At 48.4% G+C, this 27,723-nt stretch overlaps 10 protein-coding genes across 10 annotated transcripts in view; 7 read left to right on the plus strand and 3 right to left on the minus strand.

Moving 5' to 3' along the window:
- Positions 1-864: 864 nt before the first annotated feature.
- L228DRAFT_93119 (hypothetical protein) lies at positions 865-4,561 on the plus strand. Its single transcript, XM_018336977.1, has one exon. The coding sequence runs from the start codon at positions 1,251-1,253 to the stop codon at positions 4,449-4,451; it is 3,201 nt and encodes a 1,066-aa protein (XP_018189831.1). The 5' UTR covers positions 865-1,250; the 3' UTR covers positions 4,452-4,561.
- L228DRAFT_93211 (hypothetical protein) lies at positions 4,312-4,874 on the plus strand. The gene has a single exon (XM_018336978.1). It carries the CDS (start codon positions 4,464-4,466, stop codon positions 4,776-4,778), a length of 315 nt encoding a protein of 104 aa, XP_018189832.1. The 5' UTR covers positions 4,312-4,463; the 3' UTR covers positions 4,779-4,874.
- Positions 4,875-5,813: 939 nt separating this feature from the next.
- Positions 5,814-8,436, minus strand: L228DRAFT_237221 (MFS general substrate transporter; the record flags this gene model as incomplete). The annotated part of the gene is made up of 8 exons (XM_018330904.1): positions 5,814-6,057; positions 6,238-6,580; positions 6,699-7,127; positions 7,187-7,559; positions 7,624-7,636; positions 7,698-7,797; positions 7,852-8,303; positions 8,420-8,436. The coding sequence occupies 8 exons, from the start codon at positions 8,434-8,436 to the stop codon at positions 5,814-5,816; spliced, it is 1,971 nt and encodes a 656-aa protein (XP_018189833.1).
- Positions 8,437-10,687: 2,251 nt separating this feature from the next.
- L228DRAFT_245187 (hypothetical protein) lies at positions 10,688-12,460 on the plus strand. Its single transcript, XM_018332108.1, has 3 exons — positions 10,688-11,241; positions 11,302-11,361; positions 11,626-12,460. Exons 1-3 carry the CDS (start codon positions 11,001-11,003, stop codon positions 12,225-12,227), a joined length of 903 nt encoding a protein of 300 aa, XP_018189834.1. The 5' UTR covers positions 10,688-11,000; the 3' UTR covers positions 12,228-12,460.
- Positions 12,461-13,228: 768 nt separating this feature from the next.
- Positions 13,229-14,995, plus strand: L228DRAFT_252634 (rubredoxin-NAD(+) reductase; the record flags this gene model as incomplete). Its single annotated transcript, XM_018333703.1, has 3 exons — positions 13,229-13,451; positions 13,506-13,695; positions 13,762-14,995. 3 exons carry the CDS (start codon positions 13,229-13,231, stop codon positions 14,993-14,995), a joined length of 1,647 nt encoding a protein of 548 aa, XP_018189835.1.
- A 2,408-nt stretch (positions 14,996-17,403) lies between these two features.
- L228DRAFT_93318 (hypothetical protein) lies at positions 17,404-18,617 on the plus strand. Its single transcript, XM_018336980.1, has 2 exons — positions 17,404-17,829; positions 17,913-18,617. Exons 1-2 carry the CDS (start codon positions 17,638-17,640, stop codon positions 18,561-18,563), a joined length of 843 nt encoding a protein of 280 aa, XP_018189836.1. The 5' UTR covers positions 17,404-17,637; the 3' UTR covers positions 18,564-18,617.
- A 1,602-nt stretch (positions 18,618-20,219) lies between these two features.
- Positions 20,220-22,791, minus strand: L228DRAFT_218671 (4-aminobutyrate aminotransferase). Its single transcript, XM_018330190.1, has 8 exons — positions 22,535-22,791; positions 21,885-22,472; positions 21,642-21,784; positions 21,405-21,558; positions 21,240-21,321; positions 21,035-21,126; positions 20,740-20,873; positions 20,220-20,510 (listed from the first exon to the last, which is right to left on the minus strand). Exons 1-8 carry the CDS (start codon positions 22,699-22,701, stop codon positions 20,470-20,472), a joined length of 1,401 nt encoding a protein of 466 aa, XP_018189837.1. The 5' UTR covers positions 22,702-22,791; the 3' UTR covers positions 20,220-20,469.
- Positions 22,792-23,533: 742 nt separating this feature from the next.
- L228DRAFT_237227 (HAD-like protein) lies at positions 23,534-24,259 on the plus strand (the record flags this gene model as incomplete). Its single annotated transcript, XM_018330905.1, has 1 exon — positions 23,534-24,259. The coding sequence occupies one exon, from the start codon at positions 23,534-23,536 to the stop codon at positions 24,257-24,259; it is 726 nt and encodes a 241-aa protein (XP_018189838.1).
- Positions 24,260-24,899: 640 nt separating this feature from the next.
- Positions 24,900-26,584, plus strand: L228DRAFT_252636 (succinate-semialdehyde dehydrogenase Uga2; the record flags this gene model as incomplete). Its single annotated transcript, XM_018333704.1, has 3 exons — positions 24,900-25,008; positions 25,127-26,368; positions 26,460-26,584. The coding sequence occupies 3 exons, from the start codon at positions 24,900-24,902 to the stop codon at positions 26,582-26,584; spliced, it is 1,476 nt and encodes a 491-aa protein (XP_018189839.1).
- A 202-nt stretch (positions 26,585-26,786) lies between these two features.
- Positions 26,787-27,723, minus strand: part of L228DRAFT_252637 (TPR-like protein) — a gene marked incomplete at both ends in the record, with an annotated part of 1,281 nt that continues 344 nt past the window's right edge. Inside the window, 2 exons of the mRNA XM_018333705.1 lie at positions 26,787-26,814; positions 27,211-27,674. Coding sequence (XP_018189840.1) covers positions 26,787-26,814; positions 27,211-27,674 — 492 coding nt within the window. The remainder of the gene's footprint in view (positions 26,815-27,210; positions 27,675-27,723) is intronic.

Genomic DNA, 27,723 nt, shown 5'->3' on the forward strand with positions numbered 1-27,723 from the left:
CTACGGGTGCTCGAGCCACGACCGTTTTTGAGCGGCCCAAACCCCGGGTGCGTGTCAAAGGAATGGCAGGAGATCCCTGATATGCTGCCGGCCGCAAATAATTATAGCCGTGGTTGAGTGAACTACTGTTTCTTTTCTGCGATGCATCCATCCAATTATTCTTGCATGGTTGATCGATTCCGGCGGTTGAGTCTGAGACTGGCAACACCACTTTATTGGTCGCAGGAGTACTCTTATACTTTAGAAACGCGACAGAAGTACTGGGCTTGACAACCCAAATGAGAGGAACTGGGCAGTCCACGTAGAAAAGGTACATGAAAAAGTTTTGATAATCAAGTAGTTTACGCGTCTTCATCTCGAGGGTCGGATCCGCACCTGCCCTGTCCACCTGGCCCTCCCTGCATCCGCGTGCAGAGCGAAGATTCAGCCACACGAAACGATAAAAAACGCACCGAAGAGTCCACGAGACACTTTCTAGATGGACTCTGCTGCTACAGAGCAAAACCTTGTTGGATAGAAGCGAGCAACTACATTATTGTCGTATTATATAGGTGTTTTACTTGAAAATATGATTTTTGCTTTATTTCTCCCTCTTTCTCTTATTCTGAAGAGGATCACCAAATGACGACAAAAGAGGAAAGAGCAACGTGGCCTGGGATCCTTCCTGTTTGGGAACAGTTCCCGCTTCCGGCCCCGACAACGCTAATTAAGCGAAAAAGCCAATCGAGAGGATCCTGGTAACCCTGGTCGCGTGCAGAGCTGACTCTCTGTCCTTTATTTTCCTTCACAGTGACTTTTTATAAACTTTATTATTACCAGATGGCACTAATGTTTCCCAAGTACCTTTTCAGTACATATGATATTATCTCCAAGTCATTCACGCTACATTTGCACAACACGACACCAAATAGAGTCAGTAAACATAACAATAGAAATGGATTCACGATTCCTCACATTCATCACAATGCCAGATGCCTCTCTTTACCTTTCAATCACGATCCTCCAGCTCTCGTGTTCTCCTCCACGCTTGTCTTCTACCAACAGTGCTCCAACCAGTTCTTTGCATCTCTCGTCTGTACATGCACCTGCTTGATTTTGAATATTTCTCAAGCACGAAATCGAACAGGGTATTTATTGCAAGCCTGGTCAAGTGAAGATACATGTATCTGCAAGTGTCTATGTCAGTGAAAGAACAAAACAATGCAATCATAGCATCTACTGACTAATCTCCACAGAATAAACATAGGTTGATGATGACCAAATGGAAGTTGGCAGAGGCAAAAGAGCCATCCAAATCTGCCCAGTCGCAGGAGGAGACCACGATGAGCTCCTCTGATGATCTAGCAAGGGGACTAAAAGCATCGATGAACGGCCATGGTCAAGTCACGTCAAGCCCAAGTCGCTTGACCAGCGCTCCGCCCCGTCCGAGTCCTAAAAGCAAGCATATCTCGGCCCCGAGGGATTGCAAGCCAGCCAGCGTGCCGAATTCATATTTGAACTCAACAGAGACCCAGCTTCTCTCATCTCCTCAATACGGAGGGGCTCTGATAAAGAACGAATTCGACAAATCACCTGTATCGGCAACTGTTACACCAAGGACTCGGACAAATACAGGCTTTCAAAATGCAGTCTTTCAATCAAATGTATCTCAACACATCCCGTCTTTGCATGTAGCCAAGAATGAGAATTATCCAGAAAGAAACCCTTCTCACGGGAGCGCAGCTACGTCATCCACTCCTCATTTTTCTGGCTCGGCGGTGCAGCTTGGCCAAAATGCAAGCGCACCACGCGTACCTCAGAATAACGCAGTGAAGCAAACACCTTCTTTCCTTACCTCACGAGCCAACCTTGACAACAATACAGCGCACCAGACGGATGTAAGCGAGACGAATCAGCTGAGGTCGAATGTGCCAGGCGTTGGATCTGCACATTCTGCTTGGTCGCCTCGAATACCTGCAGGATACGGGAATCCGCTGAGTATTCTGCAACTGGATCTTCTAAACTTGAGCGTTCGCCAGGATCAGCCCAAGCCAAGCCCTACCATCGAAGATGTCAGATTCATGCTCTTGCAAGATGCGTGCCAAGCTGGAGACTGGTTCTTTATCCATTTTCATCGGCTCTGTATTAAGAAACCACAACTTGGGCAAAGGAGAAGTCGGCTAGTGGACGCGTTTGGGCGCGAGTTTGACAACCCTTTTGAGATGTTGGACAGTTTGCTACTTCCTGTGAAGAATCTCGAGTACATAATACAATTTGCAACTTTTCCCAACAGCATTCGCTTGCAAATGTCGCCTGCCGATTGGTACTTGTTTAGAAGCGCATTGCCAGAGATCAAGGAATTTTTGCTTGGTCTCCCAACGAAGCTTCCTGCGCTGCGTTATAAGTGCATTAATCGGCACATACCCCCGACGCCGCAGGAGATAGCAAATGACCTCGGTCTGTCATCAATCATACTCCAGCGGGTAATATTTTTGGATGTTGTCAATTACATCTTCCTTGAGCCGCCCCTCGAAACGCTTTATTATCTTGGCGATCTCTTCCGGAGCCAGCAGCGAGAAGTTCTGCCTCTTTTGGTGCTAGCCTCACGCCGTGGCGGACCTGCACCGCACTTCTGCGAGTACATGCAAAACCAAGAGAAGGTTCTTAAGGAGGCGTTTGAAAGGGAGTATGCAAAACATAGGCAGGCAGTTCCATTTCCACAGGCAGTACGGATGAATGGTTGGCAGTCTATCACCAGGCCAGAAGAGCTGCTGACGGCCACCGACCGTCATTACTGGCTAATGATTGGAGGACCAGGATTACCAGCCGCGAGAGAGGAACTTAAACGACATATGCAAAGGCTGAGAGAATTTCCACACGCTTTCGCCACAGATTCTCGAGTTGCATTTCTCCGGGGAGTCTCGGCTCCCACGTACCAGGGGGACGCCTCTGCAGGTCTGCACGCGCCGCAGCCAGGAGGACACTGGGGCATGTCCGCGCCGGGTCGCCACAATGTTCCTTCAGATTCTAGTGGAGCCGGGTTTCACTCTCAACAGGTCCCTCCCCAGCCAAATGAGGCTCGTGCCCCGATCGCACCGAGAAGTGTATTAGATCAGCTCATCGGTCCATCTTTGAATCCACTCAGCCTCGAAACCAACGAGACCGTCAACAGAAGATACCCTAGAGGGTCCATGTTGCAGGAGATTTCCCCACCGAATCCGGTACTCCGCTGCGTCAACTATACCACTGGCGATAACGGGACACAGCCACGTTATTATCAGTATGTAAAAGCGTGGGCCTTGCTGCCAAAGACACTGGAAATGACGGGTAAATATCGATGTGTCTTTGGGATTGACCCTGCCACGCACGGAAGAATCGCAAAGATTGCTCATACAACTGGGGATCCACCCTTTATGAGGCTCGTCGGACCAGGCTCTATAACGTACCGTCTTCGGTGCTGCGATATGGAAAATATTGTAGGCGGTCCCGTCATTGAAAATCAAAGCCAGTATGCCAAATTTTATCGCTCATACCTTGAGGCAAAAACACGCTTTCCTCCACTCCATTTTATGTTCATGGGGGTCCACCCGGTCTTCGTATTTCAAGCTCGACAAGCGACTGCTTGCGGACAGCACTTTCCCATTGACCTGACAGATCTTGTACGGCCCGGAATGGTGAATACGCTGGTCGTTCATACGATCCGGGCTAATGATCAACGGCGAGATACTAAATTCCTTTTGACAATTGAGATTCTTGAAGTCAGCGAGCACGACTCCATTGTGAAGGAGCTGGTCAAGAACTATGTCAAGCCTGCAGAAGCAACGATCGCTGAGATTAAACAATGTCTGAGCCAGCGTATCCAACCGGATCCCGACCACAGAAGCAACAATGCTGCCGCGACGCATGACAATCACCTCCACAACAACAACAATAGCGGTGAGATTCCACTTTCAGACGATAACATCGTCATTGACCTAAGGGACCCTTTTAGCGGACGAATGTTCAACATCCCTGCACGCAGCAGACACTGTTATCATCGCGAATGCTTTGACCTCGAAACGTACCTTTCAGCCCGTCCCAGGCGAGCTCCAGACAGCCCCTCTGATCCAGACGAATGGCAATGTCCCATTTGCAAAAATACCGCCACTCCAATTCAGCTCATTGTCGACGGCTTCCTAGTCAATGTCCGCAAACAGTTGGAAGAAGAAGACTTGCTTGATACAACCACTATTACTGTAGAGAAGGATGGCTCATGGCGCCCAAACGATATAAGTGGGAAACCAAAGCCTCCTATCAAGCGCTCATCCAGTGCCATGGCGCAAGGCTCTGATGACGACAATGACGGTGAGAGAAACCGAAAGAGACCGACAAGAGAGGAAATTGTTGCAGGCAACGCAAGTGACCATGCAATCCCCACTATTGAGGCAAACGTCGTCATCAAGACTGAGGACATTGATGACGATTACGACTAATCTTATGAAGTTATGACATTTACGGTTACGGTTACGATTGACATGCAGCGATGCAAAAAGTCATTAAGGAGAGCAGTGGAGTTGGGAAGCGCAGTTCTTCTTTCTTTCTTTCCGTCTCTTATTTTTTTCCTCCTCCTTTTTTTCTTCTCTTTTTCTTTGTATCCCCCTATCACTAGACAGCATTTTCAGCGGCCACGAGTCTCCGAGACTGTTACTTGCCATGCACTATTGGACTCCTTATCATCATGGACAACGACATTTATCAGAACATGTTCATGTTTTCACCGCTGTCTCAGGTATGGTACATGTGAAACTCCGCACATGTGAATCTTTAAGATACTACCTCTTGACTTTTGCTATTAGAATGCAAGAGTCTACACGTAATAACATGCTGAGCTGTTATTATCTGTTGACATCCATTGTCATTTCTTGCCATCCATTGATATCCCCTGTCATCTTTATCATCCATCGTCTCCCCACCTGCCCATTTGCCCATCTGCCCACCCACCATCGATACCATGTCAACAAAGTCTAACATTCATCTTCGATTCTTCGCTTATATCCATCGTCTTTGTGAATACGGTGAAATCGTCCTGTCCTGTCCTGTTCGAACCAAGGCCCTTATATTATTTTGTGTGTACATTGTGTATTGTGTATCATGTATTGTGTATTGTGTATCGTATATTGTATATTGTGCGTACGCAGTATATACAGTTTCATATATATGTGCGATGTTCGTGTATATATCTTAATAGAAAGAGAGATTTAAAAAACAAGCAAAAGAAAAAGAAAAAGGAAAAGAGGTTCGCTCAGTTCTGGTATCCTTGCTAGCTGGTCATAAGATCAATCATGAGAAAAGAAAAAGGGAAGTCGTAGAAATAAAGTGAATCATGACGGCCCGGGCCAACCAAGAGTAGGACCCCCCAAAAAAAACAGAAAGGGGAAAAGAAAAAGGAAAAGGAAAAATAAAAGTCATCGAAATAAAAAAGGATGAGGAAGAGTCAAGGGAACAACAGAGGTGTCATAGAAACAATATCTGTGAGCGAACTCCCGCTCTTGTTTCTGGCCGCGCACTGTCGCGCTTACAAAAACTCAACGTCAACATCAACGTCAACGTCAACGCCCTCGTCCTGGCCGTCTGACGTTGAAAATAAACTCTATATCCCTCTAACTTGAGCGAGCCAAGTCTAGAGAACACGGCATTGAACCGATCGAGAATAAAGAGGGAGGGGAAAGAAAGAGACGGAGAAGGGAGTTGGGGGAGAAAGACGGAGAAAAAAAAAGATATTGAAAAAAGATACTGAAAAAAAGATACTTAAAAAAAATAGAAAAAAAAGTGAAGATGAAAAAGAAATACCACTTTTACAAGCTCTGTTTGCCCATTGTTTCAATAGGGAGCAAACACATGGCGACAAAGGCGGCAAGGAAGAGACCGCCAGAGGCGTACACGGGGGCTTTGGGATTGACTTGGCCAGCGTTGATGGCGACAATGGGAGCGCAGAAGCCAGCGACACGGTTGAGGAACGAGGCGATACCGGTGCCGGTGCCGCGGTTCGGAGCGGGGAAGACTTCGGGAGTGCTGTTGGTGAAAGAGATGGTTAGTTTTCTTGATGATTCTTTAGGTATATAACAGGAGAGAAAGGATAAGGGAGAAAGAATAAATGGGACGAAGGAGTCGAGGGGTATATGAAAAGAGAGGAAGGAAAAGAGCCAAGAAAAAAAAGCGAGAGCGAGAGGGAAGGGGAAAAAAAGGGGGAGAGAAGGGAGAGGAACGTACTAAGCGTACAAAACACCATACATGATGTTTTGGAAAAAGGCCTCGAGAGAGGAGAAGGCGACTTGATACTTGGAGTTGGTGGAGCAAGTGAATAAGAAGAGAAAGATTCCGCTAATGGCAGTGGAAATGGCCATGGTGCCCTTACGGCCAACATACTTGATGTTGACAGTGTAATGGCCAATAATGGAACCGGGTACGCCGACGACCGAGGTGATGACATAGTCACGGTACACTACAGACGTGGGAGTCGGACCGCTAGAGCTGCCGGCGTTTGCGAGATACTGGGGCAGGAAAGCGTTGAAGAGGGGATAGCCCATGCCGATGGTGGCCCAGCAGAACCAGACAAGAATGGCTAGAATGGACATGTTAGTTTTGTGATTTGAGGTTTTTCTTTTTTGGGGAGAGAGGCGGGGGAGGGAAGAAGAGCAAGGGGGAAAGAGAAGAAAAAGGGAGGGGACACAAAAACGTACTGGTAATGGCGAGCCTTTTGGTGTGGAAGAGGGGCTTAATCCGTTCCAAGGAGAATTTGGTAAGTTGCCGCTCAACGACTTGGAAGAAGCTCAGCTTGGTGTTGGTCTTGACCTCGCTGAGCCCGCCAACCTCGTCGAGAATCTCTTCGGTCAACCACGTGGTGGTTCTGTTCTTGTATGCGAGACCGTGCACGACGGCAACAGCTTCAGACTGGCGGCCCCGCGCGAGAAGGAATTTTGGAGATTCAAAGAGGTGGAAGAGGAAGAATCGGCACAAGAACATGGCAAAGGTGATTGCTCCGAGGGTAAAGGTAAGATATCTCCACCCCATATTGTTGTCTTTGCCGCAGCATGGCTGGCCGGGGGGAGTAAGGTTGCAGGATTTGAGGTCCGAGGCACAGCTGTAGTTGGGAATAAACGCCCACGCGACTTTTCGTGATGTTAGTAGAGGCGTCTTAGGATTTTATTTTTTTAGGAAGACAACGTACAAAACGAAGCTATCATTTGGCCGACGGGCCACCAGACAGACAACAAGGTCAAGAGTCCGCTCGAGGCCATGGGAAGGAACTCGAGGAAGAGAGCGCCATCGACAGGAAGGTTACCGCCAACTCCGGTTCCGAGAGCGGAAAACATGCCGCAAACTCCGATCCAGTTGGGACCCCCGCCAACGGCAAGACCAAAAACACCAGCGATGAAGAGGGTCATGTTGAAGGCCAGCCGACGACCCACTACGTCAGAGCCGATACCCCAAACACTGGCGCCGATGCAAAGACCTAAAAAGGTCGCCAAAGTCGTATATCGCACATTGGTGGTGTCAACACCAAACTCTGCGGACAGTGACGGAAGAGTCAAAGCAACTCCCTGGAAAAAGAATAAGGGTCAGATCAATATACGATGATTCATTCGTTCGTTGAAGATATTATACCTGAAGCCAAAGGCTATGCGCATAAAGTCAGTTGACATGTCCAAATGCCACGTGAAAAGGTACACTCTACTCACTTGTCTGCAAACCATCCAAAACCACACAGCGCAAACAGCTGCCAGTTGTATCGGCCCATACCAATGTCTTGAATGGCCAAATTGATGAGTTTTGATTTGCCTACAGCATGTCAGTCCCGGAAAACTGCCGCCTAAAAAAATAATATGTACTTACGGTCGTAGACACTATCGTGACCCGAAGCAGCGACTTCGTGAGCAATTTCGGCCCTCAATCCTTCAATAGTGTAAGGGCTGTAGGTTTCGCTGTTGCGATGAGGCTGCTCCTCATCATTGGCACCGTTAGGGCTGGTTTTTCCATCAATACCATCAAGCTTCTCATCGCCAGCCGTCACCACCGATCTGTGCCGATGAGCATCCCGCAGAGGTACTAGAACGCCGGGGAAATCGGAAACATCGTGCTTCCGGAACGGATTTACAAACAATTGCATCTCGGGCAAATTGGCGCTTTGGGCAGTAGAAATGAAGCGTCCACGGAGATGTGTTTGCTGCGTTGGGCTGTACTCGAGGACCCGTTGCTGCGTAGGGCTGACCAAACTAAGGCGCTCTGGGCGAGGTCGCGTGGGCTGTCTGTCAAGCTCTCGTTCAAGCTCAATGCGTTGTTTTTTCCTATACGAGTTGGCGCAATCGATATGACGCTTCAACGATCAGTTCAACAAAATAGTATTGTTGCGTTGGGCGGAGCTATCGCGGGTGAGGATCTTTGCACGAGGCGGATTGATCACCAGGCACGCATCCACATGTAGATCACCGCAGAGATCTGATTGCCAAAGTCGAATGCAAGCTGATATTCAGCTTCAAGGCTCTTTCTTATAAAGGGTGGTTTTTTTTGATACAAGATTGTTTTGGCCTCCGCCTGACAGCAATCGCTCAAAAAGGTAAAAGTTAGAAGGAAAAGAAAAGATAGGATAAGAGGGCCGGGATTCAGGGCGCTTTAGTACTGGTATCCGACGATGGATGGTCCGGCGTAAAGATAAAAGCGTCAGTAGGTAAAAAATCCTCTCTCCGCAGACTGAACCAATAACATGATTATTCGCGGCGTAATATTCTCCGGAAGCTTTTCCTTTTGGTGCAAGTTGCACCAACGTACGTAAGTACAGTAGTGGGGGCCTGAAGACGGTTCCTTTTGAGCGACAAGGTTTAGCCGTGGTACGGCCCACATTAACGGGGAAGAGGTTGCTGTAGAAGGTTTAGTTGCCCGCCGAGAAATATATGGTGTTGGAACCTGGGCCATCTGGGACTAACCACCCCTCGCCCACTTCTTGCTCCCGGTCTATGCCCCCTTAGAACGTCACAAATCTCTGTGTGATTCGCCGGAAGTTTATTAAGGTCGAATTGAAGTTCTGCTTGGCGCTCGGCTGACTGCTCCACTATGAACACATCGAAACGCGGGGCATGACCACATAGGAATTAGATTATTTTGCCGTACCTGTTTCCATCGCAAAAAGTCAAATCTCGATCTCGGCCCTGATGCTCACGTGGTGGTCAGAGTTCGGAGCCCTAAAGGTTGGTAGCAAGGATTTTCCAGGGACAAGACGACCAATTGCTAACCTAGAAGATGATAAGGTAGGAGTTCAGTGCTTGCCTGGGTTGCATCTTTTAGGTACGTTTCGAACATTTATCGACTGATGCTACCTACCGGTAGGTCTCGCGCTATATTCTCAGTGAATTGGGTTCCTTTTGTGGAGTTGCCTCGTTATCTGTTTGCATTAGTGACACACGCCCGCATTCACAGAGACTAGTGCTGGCTCCTGTGGCGATTTGAGGCCTCATACAGGGTCCAGGCAGAGTAACGGTGCATACCCTTCAAACGCAAAGAAAATGGGGACTGTGATTGGACTGATATCTGTCAACGGGACGATCTGGCTGGAAAATCCCCCACTGTAAATAGCTGCTGCTTTTGGTTTAGTGTGAGGGTGGGGTGGCTGCTTGCATATCAGCGACTTGATACTAGTAGCCAGTACCTGCAAAAACTGCAAGTTAAAAAGATGATTGGAGTACTCTGTACTTACAGAGACTGAACGAAAGCCCACACACGAGAGATATCCCCTTCTGAACAGCAGCATCGATTGGCCAATGGGAGAGGGTGAGATAGCAGAGTACGTTACCTGTCTCAAATCTCCAACTTGCACTGAATTGCTTTTCGGGACACTTGCTGGTCCTCATTTCCCCCTGTCAACTGTGGTGATAGATAACAGGCTCGGGATCTCTATTCCCGAATCGTCATAGGGGAAGTCGCTATGCTATGGAATTGAAAGGTCAAGATGATAAAGGGGAGATTGGACACTTGAAACGTTCCATCAATGATAAGCATAGCTTCTCTGCCTTGGTCAATCCGTTTGTCCCAAATCTGCCTCAGTTTCCCGTAGACGGGTACCTCGTCAAGTAGCGAGAACTGTCTACCATAAAACACTCCTCGCTTCTTATCTGAGTGACAAATCTGGGGAACAAGATAGGCGTAGCCTATTTCACGATTTGGCAGACTGCTTCCCAAGGTGCTTCCTGCACACTGTCATCAGGAATGTATTGACGAGATTAAGACAAAGCTTAGCATTGAATGATACGCATCTGGGTTGACTGGCTTAGAGAGTATGACTCGGAGCAGGAAAAGGATCCTCTAACCAAGAGAAAGGCGCTCAAGATTGTGAGGTTGAGATAGGCAAATGCTCGGCCTGTTGACTTCAGTCGGTGCTCTGAATGGCTTATTCAATGGCAGTGCCACAGGCTAATTGGAATTAATGAATTGACACCATAGAAATATGTCGCTCACGAACCTTGAGGCTATCAAAAACAATGACAGTGTTCTCGGCATGCACTGCCTCAGACGTAATACCTACCATGGATGGTATAGGCAACTTTAGCGAAAGCCGGAGGGTGGCTTGTCTGGTCGCGCGCACCGCCTCTCAGGCTCTGGTGGTACTTTGCCTCATTCATTGATTCTGACAGTGCTTTTACCCATACTTTTCCTGGCCTGGGGACCCTGCTGATTGGCTAAATTTTGTATTTTGATGCAAGATGACTCCACGAAGATCAGCCTTGTGGCCAACTTACTAGTATTACTCCATCATCATCATCATCATCATCAACTCCTCATTTCCTCCGTCTTGAATATCAACTAAGGAAATTTTCTACACCAATTTGAGGCTTTGCACTCCATAGCTCACTTTCTAGTCAAAACGCAAATCGGTCTCTTGACGGCATTTATATAATACTCTTACGTCTTTTCATTTCATTTTTAAGACAAATTGAATTTGTCGCAGCCTTGTCATTCGCCTTGTGTTTGCAATTACTTAGAAACCTTTAGACATGAAGATTCTCCTAACAGCGGCATTGCTGCTTGCTTGCGCCTGTCTCCTTGATGCTCTGTCAATACCTGGCCGAGATGTTTCAGTTTTTCGAAGAGGGGCAGAAGCACTTGGCGAGCTAATTGATCCATCTTCTCCTACCTTGAAAGACCTAGAAAAGCGAAGAGGAGGAGGCGGCGGCGGCGGCCGTGGCGGGGGTGGATCAGGTGGGAAAAGTGGTGGAAAGAGTAGTGGTAGCGGTGGTAAGTAAACTCTCTCTCCTTCAGTTCGATATTACACCTACCAACATGGACCGCTTGCAGGAGGGAGCAAATCTGGAGGCTCCAAGTCGAGTGGCTCCACGTCAAGCGGTTCCAAGTCTGGTGGGTATTCGTCATTCCGTCCTCCATCAGATTCCTCCCGTTCTACTCCTTCAAGCCCATATTACCCAAGTAATGGTGGTTGGGGCACCAGCTATTATGGTGGCTCTCGTGGTTGGGGTTGGCCTTATGTTGTCACGTATTATTATCACGATGATGATGATGGTGGTAGTGGTGGCAATGAAGATGGCCGCCAGGGTGGGTTGGCGGCAGATGCAGTCAAGTCATAAATAAACTCATTGTACTCCAGCTGACAGGTGTGTATAGGCGGCTCTAAATCTGGAGGTTCTTCCTCTTCTTCCCGTTCGTCCAATGCAGGCGGTCAGACCAAGTCTGGTTCAGGACCTCGACCTGCATATGGCGGGTATTACGGAGGTGGTGCAGCCGTTCCCTACTCTGCAGGTCGGCGCTCACCTCTAGGAATCGCGCCGTTCTTGCTTCCAGTCGGAGCGCTGGCATTCTTTCCTGGCCTCTGGCTCTACGGAGCTTATGCCTATCCTTATGGTCATCCCTACACCTTCCACAACAGTTCAGCAACAAACGCAACCAATCCAAATGGTGTCAATCAGACTTTGCCCGTGGAATGTTTCTGCCAGCAATACAGCGTCTGCGGCTGCGACAGCAACAACAACACTGCTTACATACAGTCTCTGCTTGGCAATGGCAGCGAAAGCTCCATGAATAGTAGCTTAGTACACGTTGCCGAGGTTAACGGCACGCAGACCATTTTAATTAACGGTACCTTGCCTAATGGCACAACCGCTGCAGGATCAACATCCGGCGCTGGCGGCATGCAGCAGATGCTGCTTCAGCAAGCCGGCTATTGGGTGATTGCGGTCATGGTTGGCGGTGCCGTCTGGCTGATATAATTTTTGCCTAACGTATCGTTCAACCCATACATGTATTATTTCATTTCCCTCCACCTTTAATTTTTGTTTTTGGTTCCTGAGCTTTCGAGATTCACGACTTTTCAAGTATGGGAAACTTTTTGGATTCTGTGGAACGCATGGGGGAACTATACACTGGATCAGACAAATTGTCGAAGACTGATCAATCTATACCCAAGATGATTTTTTAAGGTTCTTTTACGCACAATCATGGCTACTCTGTTTCAAAATTACCAAATATTCGCATATTACATATGGTATTGCAATCGAATATTCAAATGCACAAATCTTCATAAAACTGCATAATATGGTTATGGAGCACGGTCGGCCAAGGTGTCATGGCTCAATCACTAATTGGCTCGCCTTGATTGGCTAACCGAAGCAGGGGGCTTGTCTGGGGGGCTCATGCGTTACTGGGGTTATCCAGCGGAATCTCTCCCGCAGTAACCAAAGATGATGACATCGTCGTCATGTAATGCATCCAGTCTAAACAATGCAGAGAGTAAGCAAGGAAATCGATCAATTGCGTGCCCTTGATGCTGGGAGTGTTCAGCTCAGCCATTTGCTCTGCAACGACGTAAATCAATCAAAGCAAAAGAAGCGGAACTTATTTCACAAGGTCCTCCCCATTCTGTAGACTGCTAGCATTTTGTAAACGAATCCGACATCATCATCATCAGACTATCGCTGCCTGACCCCGCTATTTGCACAGTGATTGGATCTTGCTGGCTATTCTCATTGCATCTTCCCCACACGTCCCTGGCCCTCGCCTTTATCTTCCCTCTCTTTATGTTGTCAGGTCGACTATCCTTTTCAATCTACAATAACGCTCAAAGGGCAACCAGTTCTAAGCTTCTCACCCAACCTAGCTCACTTGTAGGTTTTCATCAATGAGATAGCTGGCAATTGGTCATTACTGACACATCCCCGGGCAGCTCCAATCACGCATACCCAGAGCATTTTTATCGTCCACATCTCGTATTATGGCGACACACGAGTTCAAGCTCAAAGACCTTACGAAACTTGACCTTCAGCCTGGCGAGAAGCGTGAGGTCGAGGTCGAGGGAGTTGAGAATGGCAAAGTCTTACTCGTCCAAGTTGGGGACAAGACTCATGCTGTTGGACCAAAATGTACCCATTATGGCGCACCTTTGAAGAATGGTGTCGTGACGCCTGAAGGCAGACTAACGTGCCCCTGGCATGGAGGTGAGAAAGATCTATATGCCGTGCTTGAATGTGTTGATACTAATACGCCCGCAGCGTGCTTCAAAGTCAGCACTGGCGACATTGAGGACTCGCCCGCTCCGGATCCAATCGCGACCTTTGGCATTGCAGAGAAAACCGGCGCCGTTTATATTACAGGAGATGAGAAGACTATTCAGTCAGGAAGGGTCCAACCCAATATGGCTTGCTCTGTCACTGGCTCTGAAAAGGTTGTCATTGTTGGAGGGTATGGCTTATTCCTTTCAATATGCACGCCTCTAACACAGATGTACTGACAAGTTTGGGAAAATAGTGGAAGCGGATGCTTTGGCGCACTTAGCGGTTTGCGGACGGGTGGTTTCAAAGGACAAATCACTGTCATTTCACTCGAACCCTACCCCCCGATCGACCGGACCAAGCTTTCTAAAGCCCTCCTGACCGATGTGTCCAAATTGACTTGGCGACCCAAGGAATATTGGAGTGGTGCCTCAATTGACCTGATCAACGACGAAGTTACCAAGGTGGACTTTGCCAGCAAATCAGTAACCACAAAGAAGGGCGCGCACTATCCGTATACCAAGCTTGTCCTGGCTACTGGTGGCGTTCCCAATCAGCTTCCCTTGCCGGGCTTTAAAGAACTTGACAATATTTTCCTTCTCCGAACGGTACCGGATGCCGAAGCCATCGTATCTGCCGTTGGGGACAATGGTAAGAAAATTGTGGTAATTGGCAGCTCTTTCATTGGCATGGAAATTTCCAACTGCCTCGCTCAGAAGGGTAACACAGTCACATGCGTTGGACAAGAGAGTGCACCAATGGAGCGTGTCATGGGAACCAAGGTGGGCAAGATATTTCAGTCTTTACTTGAGAAGAATGGAGTCAAGTTTAAGTTGGGAGCCGCCGTGGACAAAGCTACTCCATCGAGCAACAACTCCAAGAGTGTAGGCGCAGTACACCTCAAGGATGGCACCGATCTGGAAGCCGACCTTGTCGTGCTAGGAATTGGTGTCAAGCCTGCAACAGGATTCCTTAAAGATGCAAAGGAAATTGAACTTCTCAAGGATGGCTCGCTCAAGACAGACGAATCATTTGCGGTTACGGGCCTACAAGACGTCTATGCTATTGGAGATATTGCTTCTTACCCCTACCATGGCCCCGGCGGCGACGGAGAACTCACCCGGATTGAGCACTGGAACGTTGCGCAAAACGCGGGCCGAAGCGTCGCGAATTCTATTGCTCACCCTGGCGCAAAGCCGAAGCCATTTATTCCTGTTTTCTGGTCTGCACTGGGCTCGCAACTGCGGTATTGTGGTAACACTCACAATGGCTATGACGACGTTGTGATCAAGGGCGAGCCTGAACAAGCCAAGTTTGTAGCATACTACACCCGGGGCGAGACCGTTGTTGCTGTCGCAAGCATGCAAATGGATCCCATCATGACCAAGAGCGCCGAGCTGATGCGCAGAGATGGGATGCCCAGCAAGAGTGAGATTGAGAAAGGCGTCAACCCCCTGGACTTGAGCGTTCCTAGCGGGGTCAAGATTTAAAGAAAGAATTAATATGGCTCTGAGCAGTACTGCGAAGGCACTCCCGTTAAGCCGCGGGAAAAAGCATGGATGTTGTCATGTCACGGGAAAGCTATGTTCTCTGGACTGCATTACGTTATTCATACCACGGACGTATTAGTCGCTTACTTTGCCCATTGATTGTGGTGATTATGGTAATTCTGTAGCTTACGATTGATGAATTTGATATAATTTCTTTTTTAGATGCTCTGTACGATTATTGGAATCTAGTGATTGTGGCTTCTGCATCCCGCAAACTGTGCATGTGATGTCGGCTCTTGTCTGGATCGAAGACGGAGCGGGTATGGAACAGGGAGACAAAGGTAATGTATTACCTGCGCTCAGGTCCCCAGATGTTGAAGAGAGAACCTCCGGCAAGGTCGACAGTGCTGCATCCGTACAATATCCCGGATCATCTAGTGTGTACAATGACAATGGCTCAGCATTCTGCCTGAGCAGTCAACAATAAGAGCGATCTTATGGTGATACTAGAGGTGGAGAAACTGAACATCATTGAGTGTCATTTCCTGCCGTCTCATTACTCCTCCGGCCCGTAACTCTATGCCAGAAAGATTTATTGGTTCAGATAAATGTTGCTATCTCATTCTCTGCATGTCATGATTTACGGGCATGGTGTACGCTGCGAACGCGACGCAAGGCAAAATACCGTGGGGCTTTGACGTGCCTGCAAGGCGTGCAGATGACTTCTCGTAGGCAAATGAGCATTCAGGATTCGTCCACACCGATTCATCATTTACCGGTTTACTATACACCAATTTCGGGCCCATGCCGTCTGTCATCATAGTAGCGACGGCGAAATACGTTACGGTACCTTTGTATGTAAGATGCAGTACACATTTCCCCCGCTCTCATCATGACGTCTTGCTTCCCCCTCACCCTCTTCTACAGCTGCTATTACCGCTTTTCTTTTCGAAGAGTACTTGCCAAGATTGTTTTCGGGGTCAAGATACTAAAATCCGCTCAGTTGAGCTTACTTTGTAAAGGACTTGGAGGACAAATTATATATTGACAAGATCTCCCACTGAAACGACTCGTGGAGTACAATTCATAAAAAAGAATTAGGCATCCTCTTCATTATCACACCTTTTATGATAGTGACGACGGTAGCTACAAGGTTTGCAAGGGCTAGTTATAGCATCTCAACGCTTGTAGCTGAGGGGTCTTGTGTTGCATTGGAATAGACAGCTCTCGGACCTGTCGGACGCCTCGTGGGATGTCGTTGATCGCTAGCCAATCACGATGGCCATTTACCCGCCCAGAAAATCGACGATCCCCCAGGTCTTCTCATCCAAGACATACCTACATCAGCTATCGACCAACAGACGGTCCGTTTGTGATTCGGTTGGATATGGATGTTGCTCTTTCTTGCTGCAACTAAGCATACCCTAGAACGCCACTCAATTGATAATTGCGTGTTTAGAAGACGCACTTTCCAACATGCACTGATTAATGGCTGGTGAGAGCCTCAAACAGGGCCGTCCTTATGGACTAGCAGAGTCCTGCTTTAGCTACTCTTTTCCATTTTGGAATGCTGGCTGAGAGTTGATTGACAGTATTCGACTTTCAACTGGTTCAATACTTGTTCTCTCCTCGTATACTACTGCTCACTGGACTTTCTCTAACCCCCCTCTACCATCTCTCCTTGGTTGATCGTTCTCTTGCTCATTTCGTTTATTTCGCCTTCATAGGTCAGAAGGGAAAAAGGTTTCCGCCATGTCCATCCTCTTCTCAAGCACGGCCGCTCTTACGTTCATGGCTGACTGAGTCGCTTTTGAGTGGTCGCTCCTTGAGGCTTTACACCTTGATGAGAGCTGCGGAGAGGGGTCGGCTAGAGCAAACCCCCGGAACTCTCACGGGTGCTGCCACACAGATGTCGGTCTTCGCCAAATGAACCTTACTCGTGCATTTTTACGCGCCGCAATATGCATGTCGCTCTCATGCGGCCTGCGACCTGCACGCTGAGACCTCAAATCGGTAGAAGCCCGAATGGACTCACCGTATGGTCCAGTTCCTGAACCGGGGAATGATCCATACTTGCCGGCAGGAAGGGCGACGTTGGTGGGAGGGACCGGGCAAGGCCATCCTGAGTCGCCGGTCTCAGTCCCCTTTTCCGGGCTCGGTGCCGCCCAAACATAAGAGCACCCTCGCCCACTCGCCTTTTGAAGCTTTTCTTCTTTTTCTCCCCTTTAGCAACATTTTCAATTTTCAGAGCTATCTTTTTGTTTTAAATTTTTATTTTTTTGTTTTTACCCTGCCCTCTCAGAGCTGTGCTCACCCCCCTTACACACATTTTTTTGCATCAACCAATCTAATTCTTTGTCGCTGGTCGACTTGATAGCTCTGTTGCTCTTCTAAACTCCAAATACACAGTCGGATTCTCTAAGTCTGAGTCTCTTTGCTCGTGATATATTTCACGAGCTGGTTCAGTGCCTGTGTTAAAATTTTTTTATAATTTCTCATTGAAAGTTTCCGCCGGTCGGATACTTTTCTTGAAAGTGCATTATTACCATTCTCTACGTCAGCGCTCGCGATACTCTACGGATAACCTCCCAAACGTCGCCGAGTTTTATTAATTATTTGTGTCTGAGATTAATTACATCATAATGGCCGCTATCCAGCTTTCGTTCACTCTCCGCACCTCCGCAAATGTCAAGACCGTCCACCTGCTCGGGTCTTGGGACAATTACTCTGGCCAGCTCCCGCTGTCCAAGGACTCTTCCAAGACTGGCGGATGGAAAGGCACCTTTCGCTTCCCCGGAAGCACCTTGAAGCAGGGCCAGCGCTACTGGTACTATGTATGTTGAACTTCTGGTTTTCTCAGTATTTCATGACATGGAGCCTGGGTTTTCCGAATACTAATACGAATATATCCTGGTAGTACATCATGGATGGCTACCACGTCTCGCACGACCCCGCGCAGTCATCGACCGTCGAGCCAACTACTGGCCGCAAGCTGAACATTCTTGACGTGCCCGTCGTCGGCGGAAAGGCTGCCGCTGCTCCCGCTCCCGCTGCTGCTCCCGTCGCCAAGCGTCAGACCACCCGCAACATCTCAATCAGCAGTAGCATCGTCAAGGGCCGCTCTCTGTCTCCGTCAAAGATCCAGAGCCCCAAGCCCATCAAGCCCCACGAGACTCGCTACGTCGCGCAAGAACAGTACATGCGTGCCCCAACCAGCATGGCCGATCTCGAGTCCCGCCTTGCCCGCGCTGCCCTGTCCGACTCCGACTCGGACGACTACTCGTACCTCTCCAACAGCCCGCCCAGCTCTGTCGGCTCGTCCCTGTCGTCCCGCTCCGACCGCAGCTCCCCGTCCTCGCTGTCTTCCTACAGCGACGAGTCCGTCCGCACCCCGGCCGTGTGCACTTGCGAACGCTACGGCATCACTCGCAAGGGCGACCGCGTCAAGCTCGACTGCGGCGGAACTCGCTGCGGTTATTTGTCCGCCGAGTCTGAATCTGACTGCTCCTCTGAGTCGGAACACGAGGCTACTTCCACCACCCGCCGCCAGATTCGCATCCGCCGATGAACGTCTTGTTATCGTGCAGTGATTTGCTTTTTTGTCAACTATTCGGTGTTGTTTGTGGAGTCAGTCTTCCGCCTTGCGTGTGTCGATTTTTTGTTCGCGTTTTCGAGTTACTGGACGCCTTTATCCTTTGGTCTCAAGTTTCCATCGCGTATTGCATTGCATCGCATTGCATCGCACTTTGGTGATTTCCATTTCGGACCTCTGCGAAAAATATACATCGAACGTGTTTTCTGCTCGCGGTTGGATTTCCTCTCCATTATGACGAACCTTTTTATTTTTCTCAGCATGTTTTCTCCATTTATTTTCACAGCACCAATCATCACACAGTACCGGTATTGTCCCGTATCGTTAACCCAACAATATCCGGTACTGTCTTGATATTTTTACTTTTATAGTACTTTTTCTGATTTCAGTACTTTTGCTACTCACAGTACTGTTTTCGCTTTTCCAACTTCTGTCTTTCTTCACCTCTATCCCATTTTCGTTTCCCATCCACCCCACGGAGCCACACTTTCCCGTCCAGAGATCTCAAAAATCCCAGGCAATTCTCATATCACCTTTGTTCTCGTCAATATCACTTTCGTGTCTCGAAGTATTGTCGGAACTGGGGGTTGTATTTGCTTGTCGGGTCGTTATCATGGCTCCAACGTCTTCTGAAACTGCTCGTTTTCTGTCGTCTCGTCTAGCTTCAGTAACGGGAATAGGATGATACCGGGTCTTGATATTTGTGGCGCCTGTGTCGGGTTCGACACAGCTTGTTTACGTACTGTGGGTGTTTGGTGAGAAGGTATCAGTGGTGTTGAAATGACGGACGTTGGACGTTGGATATCGGAACGGGCATACAATTCGAACCAACATGACAATCGCCGCCTGGTAATAGGCGTTCGTCTTCTTCGTGTTTGGCGCAGCGTCTATTCCAGCCTCGGCATGAGCATCTTCTATGACGCGCACTTCACAGTGTGATTTTTTTCATACTTTCACACTTTGTTGCCTGCGCTGGATCTGGAGGAATTTGAGATTGGGACTGCATGTGCTGCAAGAGGGATGGAATGGGGTGAGATGAGTCGAAGGACAGATTTGGAATGGAGGATGATGGATGAAAGATTAGGGGCGGAGGACGTAGGAAGTTCGAAGTAGGAAGTAGGAAGTAGTCTAGGGATAAATTGATAAACTGACGATTTAAATCTCGACGAGTCGACGTGATCTAGACTACGAATCTACGATATCCACATGCACATGCTCGTTTGACTTGGGAGTGATACTCAATACTCGAGAAAGATATATTTCTTTTATTGTTCATTGACGCTTTTGATTCAACGTCGCGCTATTCTCGCTATCCTTCCATCATTCTCCCTTTGGGGGGTAGGGTTTAATTTTCTTTTTTGAAAGTATGCTTGAATTTTTTTTTTTAATGTCGCTTTAAAAGTATGGTTCTTTGAAGTATGATTCTTTTTAAATGTCGCTTTCAGAGGAAGGGTTTTTGAAGTATGACTCTCTGAAATATGATTCTTTTTAAATGTCGCTTTTCAAATATGACTGCAAAAATAAATAAATAAAAATGAATGCAATAACCCATAGACGCCGATACCACTTTCGTTAATAAATGCAAAAAGACAGACAGACAGACATGCATATACAGCACGGTACAGATAGGCAGACGATGGATTGTGCATTGTGCATTGTGCCGTAGCGCTGATGTAACTGCCTGCCTGTGTCCGTCTGTTTGTCTGTCCGTCTGTACATGCTACATACCACATGCTAGACGCATTATATGCTACCCATGCTAATCATTCATCATACTACCATTGAATTCTTGCTCCGTTGTGCACGATTCGATTCAGGACTCATGATCCATGATCCATGATCCATGATCCAGGACTTAGGACTAGGACTTTGGATTCAAGATTCAAGCAAGCGCCTTGTCCAGTGCAGTGATGAGAGTAGGGACTATATATGGTCAGCGCTTGAACTAAATCACCCGCCGGGAGCGGCAGGAGCAAAAAGGTAAAACGGGAAAAGCTAAAAGGGAAAGGAGGGAAGGATAAAAGGGTAAAAGGGAACGCCGAAAAAAGGGCTAAAAGGTAGAAGGGTAGAACGATAAAAAAAATGAAAAGGCAAAGGGGCTAATGGGGGGTAATGGGAGGAAAAAAAAATAAAAGAAGGGTAAGGGACGTACTGTGTCTCTCTTCAAAAATAAGCATGGGCCGCAGCCGCACCGTGTTGGTGCCGCACATGCCGATGTTAATGCCCAGCGTCTTGGCCTTTTTCGTGAGGTCTGCTGGCGAGGGGGTGTCAAAGGCAATGTATGTTCTGGATGGATAGTGAGTTAGTATGTGCTGGAAAGCGTCGAGTAGAAGAATGAGAGGATATAATTGGTCGAGAAAAACGGAAAAGGGAGAAGCAAAATAGAATAGAAGGAAACAGGATAAAAGAAAATAGGAAAGAAAGGGGGAAGGAGAACATGAACATACCCCTTTCCTTTGCCACGGAGGTTCTGGATCTTGGTAGGATACTTGTCTGCGAGCTTGGCAAGTTCGGAATACAGAGCGTCGCCGACGCGGGACTATGTCACGTTAGTACATCTTAGTATTTTGGGTGGTCATAGTGGCAGATGAGTGAGATAGCGAAAGGGTTGAAAGGATCAAACGGCAGGTGAATTGCTTCATGAGAACATACGCATTGCTCAAGCAAGTTGCTACGCTCAATTTCGTCGATAATGGCGTTGCAGAAGAGCACACGCGCGGGGTCGCCGATCCAGCTGTTGTTGTCATATCAGTAAATTTTTCAGGAAATAGAGGAGAGAAGAAAGGAGAGGTCATATTTTAGACAGGCTGAACTTACGTGTTGAATTGACGATACGCCTTGTCCGGACGGATCAAGGAGTCGCTGAAAAAGTAGCCGGCAGTTTGGGCCTTTTTGGAAAAGGTCACCATGTCAGGTGGAGAGGGAAGCTCCCAGTGCTCGTAGCCCCAGAACTTTCCGGTTGCTCCGAAACCTGTCCAACGTTAGATATGCTTAATTCTAGGATATTCTGGGCAAAGTCCCGGAGGAAAGGAAGAGAGGAATGCTGGGACATACCGGTTTGAACCTCGTCGGCAATCAAGAGAATGCCATATTTCTTGGTGATGGCTTGCAGGCCCTGGAAAAAGGCAGGGGAAGCGTGGTTGTCGCCACCCTCACTCTGGATGGGCTCGATGATGACTGCAGCAACGGGCGAGTGCCTGCAGGATATCAATTAATGACGATTCTTGTAAACTCTTATTTTGCCCAAAAAGGGAAGAAAGGAACTGGACAAAAACAAAAATCATATGGGAAATATACCAATGCTCGATAATAGTCTCAACCTCCTTGAGGCAGCGCTGCTCCTCGGCATCATTCTCCGCCTTGTGCTGCTCTAGCGGGTACTTGAGGTGCGGGAACGAGGCCTGGGGCCATTTGAACGAAGGAATGTCCATCTTGTGCACAGGCTTGGAGCGAGTGGTCGACAAACTGGCGAATCCACGGCCGTGGAACGAGTCCTTGAAGCTGAGAATCGCAAGATCCGGAGATCCAGGGTACTGGTTGCGCATCACACTGCTCATTTCCTCCTCGGACCAGTCGGCGTCACCGCGCTGCTTGCGACGGTAGTACATGAATGCGGCCTTGTACGCCAGCTCGTTGGCCTCAGAGCCCGACTGAGCCGTGAAGACCTGGTTCAGGCCCTTGGGCGCTGCACGCAAAAGGCCGTTCTTGAGCTGCTGCGCCCACTTGCTCGAGGGGAAGTTGCCAATGGCAGGACGGTTCACGAGCGCCGTGACCATGTCGGGGCTTTGTGCAGCGGCAATCAGGTTCGGGTTGTTGTATCCTACGGGGATGGAGGCGATTTGGGAGTAGACATCGAGGAGAGTATTGCCGTCGGCATCGACAATGCTGGGATGAAAGTCAACCTCTTGCATTTTTCTACTTCTACCAAAGTATGCGCTCTAACGTACTAGTTTCCGATACTCTTTTCATAGTCGACTACAAATTGAACGGCACGCGCATCAAACACTCCGTCGAGTTGGCTCTGGATATTCTTCGACTCGGGGCCAGGAATGGCGGTGTGGACCTCGGGAGCCTTAGGCTCCTTTGCAGCCCAGTCGATCTTGCTGAAAGTCATATTGATGATGAGCTCGAGATGGAATATTCACAGCTCTTCTAGAAATTCGATGAATAGACTTTTGGAAGTCTCATGGTGGTTGTACTACGCCTTATATTTGACATTGCGGAGACAACTCGGACCGGGTGCGCGTACCCGAATGTGGATCATCACGACTTTACAACGGCCCCATCCGTTTAACCGTCGGAAAAGGCGGAGAGAAGTTTCTGGGATTGCATTCCAGATACATCTAGAAATGTCTATACTTTCAATGGCAGTCCTTACGAAAGTGTGCAATTCCCTTTATCGAATATGTCCACCCACACTGGCATTTTGAATGAGAGCTGATTTGCCCCGCAGACCCCACAGATCGGTACTGAATAAAGCCCGAACGGGACACAGAGAGATAGTCAAGAATGAAAACGAAAAGCAAAAGAAAAACAAAGGCCGTCTGGTAATAGCAAACGCAAGTGAGATTCTAATGGCGATCTTCGAGTGACAGCTCAAACTAGAATGTCTGTGCGAGACCGGGAAATTTTAGGACCCTGATAAGATCGACATCGACGGGAAGAGGCAAGTCTCCCCGACATAGTGCCCTTGGCACGCCCTACAATGGATTTCCGGAGAAGAGATCACCGGCTGAAGCCAAGGGTCGTTATCCGGAAGCTAAGAAGCTTTAACACAGACACGGAAAGTCGAGGCGCATATAAACCGTTCAGGGTCCCGCACCAGGAAAGTCATAACAGAACCCAAAGCAATTGAAACAGCATACGGCTAGAATTGCCTCTTTTGCAATAACCATTACTCAAGCTACCTACCCTACTTTCCTCTACTTTGTCCAATTACCACCACCATGTCGAAATTGACCGATTTTAAACTACTTTCCTTCGATGTCTACGGGACCTTCATAGACTGGGAAACTGGAATTTTGACCGCTTTTCAAAAGTATTTGGAAAAATGCGGTGCTGGCAACCGCTTCACCAGAAAACATCTGCTCGAAGTATTTCACGAGCTTGAGTATAGACAAGAAGTCAAAACACCAGATATGCTCTACTCGCAGGTTCTCACAACTACTCATCCGCAATGGGCGGAGAAGCTTGGGCTTCCTGCTCCTACGGCGAGCGAGAGCGAAGAGTTCGGCCAGTCTGTGGGCAAATGGCCCGCCTTTCCTGACACTGTTGATGCCCTGAAGCGCCTGGGCAAGACGTATAAGCTAGTGGTACTCTCGAATGTGGATCGAGAGTCATTTGGTGCGAGCAATGCCGGTCCACTCGGGGGTGTGCACTTTGATGGTATTCTCACCGCGCAAGATATTGGCTCGTACAAGCCTGATCCTCGCAACTTTGACTATATGCTCGATTTTGCCCAAAAGGAGTTTGGCATTCAAAAATCACAGGTCCTGCAGACTGCGCAAAGCCAAAAGCATGATCATCACCCCGCATCCAAAAAGGGTATTAAGTCCGTGTGGATTGCACGTGCAGGAGCACGGATGGGAAATGTCGACGAGGAAATTTACAACTGGAAATTTAATACCTTGGGCGAGATGGCAGATGCTGTGGAAAAGGAGAAGTCTGCTTAATATGTGATTATATGTTTTTGAAATTTTTGGTTCCAAGGAGGATGAGACAGAAATTCAATCAACGCTGCAAAAGGGATATGCAAGCGTCCAGGATTTCAAAGTCTATATGAATGCCGAAAAAATTTCAACTGATAAATTCAATATTTCGATAATCAAGTTTCCTATATAATGATGCAGCATCTTGGGGTGTCAATCAATCCTTCAAAACATATGACGTCATGACCCAATTCCCCTGACAAGCGTTCAAACATCAACACTGAGGAATACAACGCTGTGGCTAAGGGATATTCTTTGAGGCCAATATTCAACATTGCTCCTCTCATGCATGACGATATTACTGAACGTCTTGACAAATTCAACTCCGAGTTGGCTCGGGATTATAACTTAAAGTAGGGATTCCCAAGCTGCGGGACGGTCCCACCTGCGCCCGGGCCGGGACGCGGAGACGCCACCATCACCACCGATCCGTCAACTCTCAAAACCCACCTCCGCGCATTGTTGCCACTAAGACTTTCCTTTTTCAACAGTTCCTATATAATTAATGATGAATCCTCTCCTACGATACGGGACAAAACGTCCGCTTTCATTATTTCACAAAGTCGTTACATTTCGCATTGTTACATACTCGCCATATTCGACCATGCCCCACGAAGCCCCCAAGCTTGCCGACCCCAGCCTGTTCAAGCAGCAGTGCTACGTCAATGGCAATTGGGTTGATGCGCGATCAAAGAAGACATTTGCTGTGAGCGGTATGTTCGAATTTTACTCTAATTGAAATCATGGATATATACATCGGAAGAAGCGCGCGCTGGGTTTCCGACTTCTCTTGTTTCCGTGGTCTAACTAATGTTTCCGCTCTGCCAATAGACCCTGCCACCTCAAACCAGATTGCGACATGCCCCGAATTCGGCAAGGAAGATACCGTAACAGCTATCGAAGCTGCCGCTGCAGCTTTCCCTTCTTTCCGCAAGACCACCGGCCGCGAAAGATCGCGACTCCTCCGAAAATGGTACGACTTGATGATTCAAAATGGCGAGGACATTGCCAAGTTGATCACCTGGGAAAACGGAAAATCACTCTCCGATGCACGCATTGAATCCACATATTCCGCCGGCTTCTTTGAATGGTTCTCCGAAGAAGCACCTCGCATCTACGGCGATACTATCATTCCCAGCGTACCCGGTAACCGCGCCATCACGCTCAAACAGCCCATCGGAGTATGTGCGTTGATCGCGCCCTGGAATTTCCCTGCTGCCATGATCACACGTAAAGTCGGCCCTGCATTGGCCGCAGGCTGCACAGTAGTAATCAAGGCCCCTGCGGAGGCACCTTTGACGGCTCTCGCTCTCGCTGAACTCGCCCACCGCGCCGGTATCCCCAAGGGTGTTGTCAATGTGATTACTGCGCTGGACAACACCATTTCCGTTGGCGAGGTCCTTACCGAACATCCTACAGTCAAGAAGGTCTCCTTCACAGGCTCTACACGCGTTGGAAAGATTCTGATGAAGCAGTCTGCTTCGACGCTTAAAAAATTGTCCTTTGAGCTCGGCGGCAACGCACCTTTTATTGTATTCAACGACGCCGATGTTGACCTTGCTGTCAAGGGTCTGATTGCTAGTAAATTCCGCGGCTCGGGCCAGACCTGTGTTTGCGCCAACCGCATTTTCATCCAAAGCGACATCTACAATGAGTTTACCAACAAGTTTGTCGAGGCAGTCAAGGCCTTCAAGCTTGGAGCTGGCTTCGAGGAAGGCGTCACTCACGGTCCGCTCATCCACGAGCGCGCCGTCGACAAGGTCGACGAGCATGTCCAAGATGCCATTGACAAGGGTGGCAAGGTCGCCGTTGGTGGCAAACGTCGCCCCGACCTGGGCAGCTGCTTCTTCGACTTGACTGTCATGACCGGCATTACCAAGGAGATGAAGGTAACAAAGGAGGAGACCTTTGGACCGCTGGCCGGTCTTTTCCCCTTTGAGACTGAGGAGGAGGTGATCAAGCTTGCCAACAACTCAGAGGTTGGTCTCGCTGGATACTTTTTCAGCAAGGATGTCGCTCGATGCTGGCGTGTGGCCGAGGCCCTCGAGGTTGGCATGGTCGGTGTCAATACTGGTATGTCCCGCCCCCTTCATATTTTCTTCCACTTCCTTTGTTTTATTTGTCCCCTTTGGATTCTCGAGATGCTGACAAGGGTCGTTCACAGGTGCTATCAGTGACCCTGCGACGCCATTTGGTGGTGTCAAGGAAAGTGGTTTCGGCCGAGAGGGCAGCAAATACGGCGTGGATGAGTACGTTGTCATCAAGACTATCACGACTAGCACTGCTTAAGTCAAGGATCAATGTGATGGAGTTTTCGCGGTGTTTATATTCGGATTTTGTATAGTTATTGCCGTACGGCTGGCATCATTTATGCGGCATGATAGCTAGAATGACCAAAAATGAAATGTTCATGCAGAATATCAACGTCTGAATTTCATTGAAATGCAATAGCAGCATAGGCCGTAGGTCCAGAACCTACCATGCGCATCCGCTATTCGTGCTTGGCCGCGGCTTCGATTCTGAAGGTGATAAGTACCATTCTACATAATGGTACCATTGTTGACCGGAGGGAAAGCCTAGTTAGGTATACTCTTCCGAGAATTTGTCCAAAAGGGGGAGCGGATTCGGAACGTGACGGTCCAACATTAAACGCTGATCGTGCTGCTTTGTCGTGCTGGCTGAAAAATGTCTGCGCGCTTCACTTTTCCCTCTCTTCCCCTCTGGTATCTGAACGTTGCTCGGATGTAACTTGGATTCGTTGCAATGCATGAAGGACTTTGAGGCGCGTCTTTGTGGTTGGATGGTCTGCACCTATTATCTGCTGACTGGCTTCAACACAATCAACCATTAATTTCAACGCTTCCTTGTGTCGACCTTGTCGCCGGTAAATCCAAGCAAGCTTATCCATTCCCCACAATGTATCTGGATGCTCTTTTGCAATCCTGTGCTTGTGGACAACTTGCTCAAAGAGCCGCTCCGCATCTTTCGGTTTCCCTTGATGCTGGTATATAATAACAAGCCTATAAATGTTTCTCAGCGTCCTTGGATGGCCCCTCCTCAGAATCTCTGTGGGCTTGTCAGCAATTTGCTTGTAGATCTGCTCTGCTTCTTCTAGTTGCCCTTGCATCAAGTAAGTGGAAGCAAGTTCATGCATGGTTGTCAATGTATGTACATGCTCCTCTCCAAGGATCTTCTTGTGCTTGTTGACAACTTGCTTGAGAAGCCCCTCTACATCGTCCAGTTTCCGTTGTTGCTTGTAAATGGAAGCAAGTTTATGCATGCTTGTCAATGTATCTGGATGGTCTTCTCCAAGGATCTTCTGGCGCTTGTTGACAACTTGCTCATAGAGCCCCTCTGCATCTTTCCATTTCTCTTGTTGCTCATAAAGCAAAGCAAGATCATGCATGCTTGTCAATGTATCTGGATGG

This window comes from Xylona heveae (assembly GCF_001619985.1).
Source record: "Xylona heveae TC161 unplaced genomic scaffold L228scaffold_3, whole genome shotgun sequence".
Classification (NCBI taxonomy): domain Eukaryota; kingdom Fungi; phylum Ascomycota; class Xylonomycetes; order Xylonales; family Xylonaceae; genus Xylona; species Xylona heveae.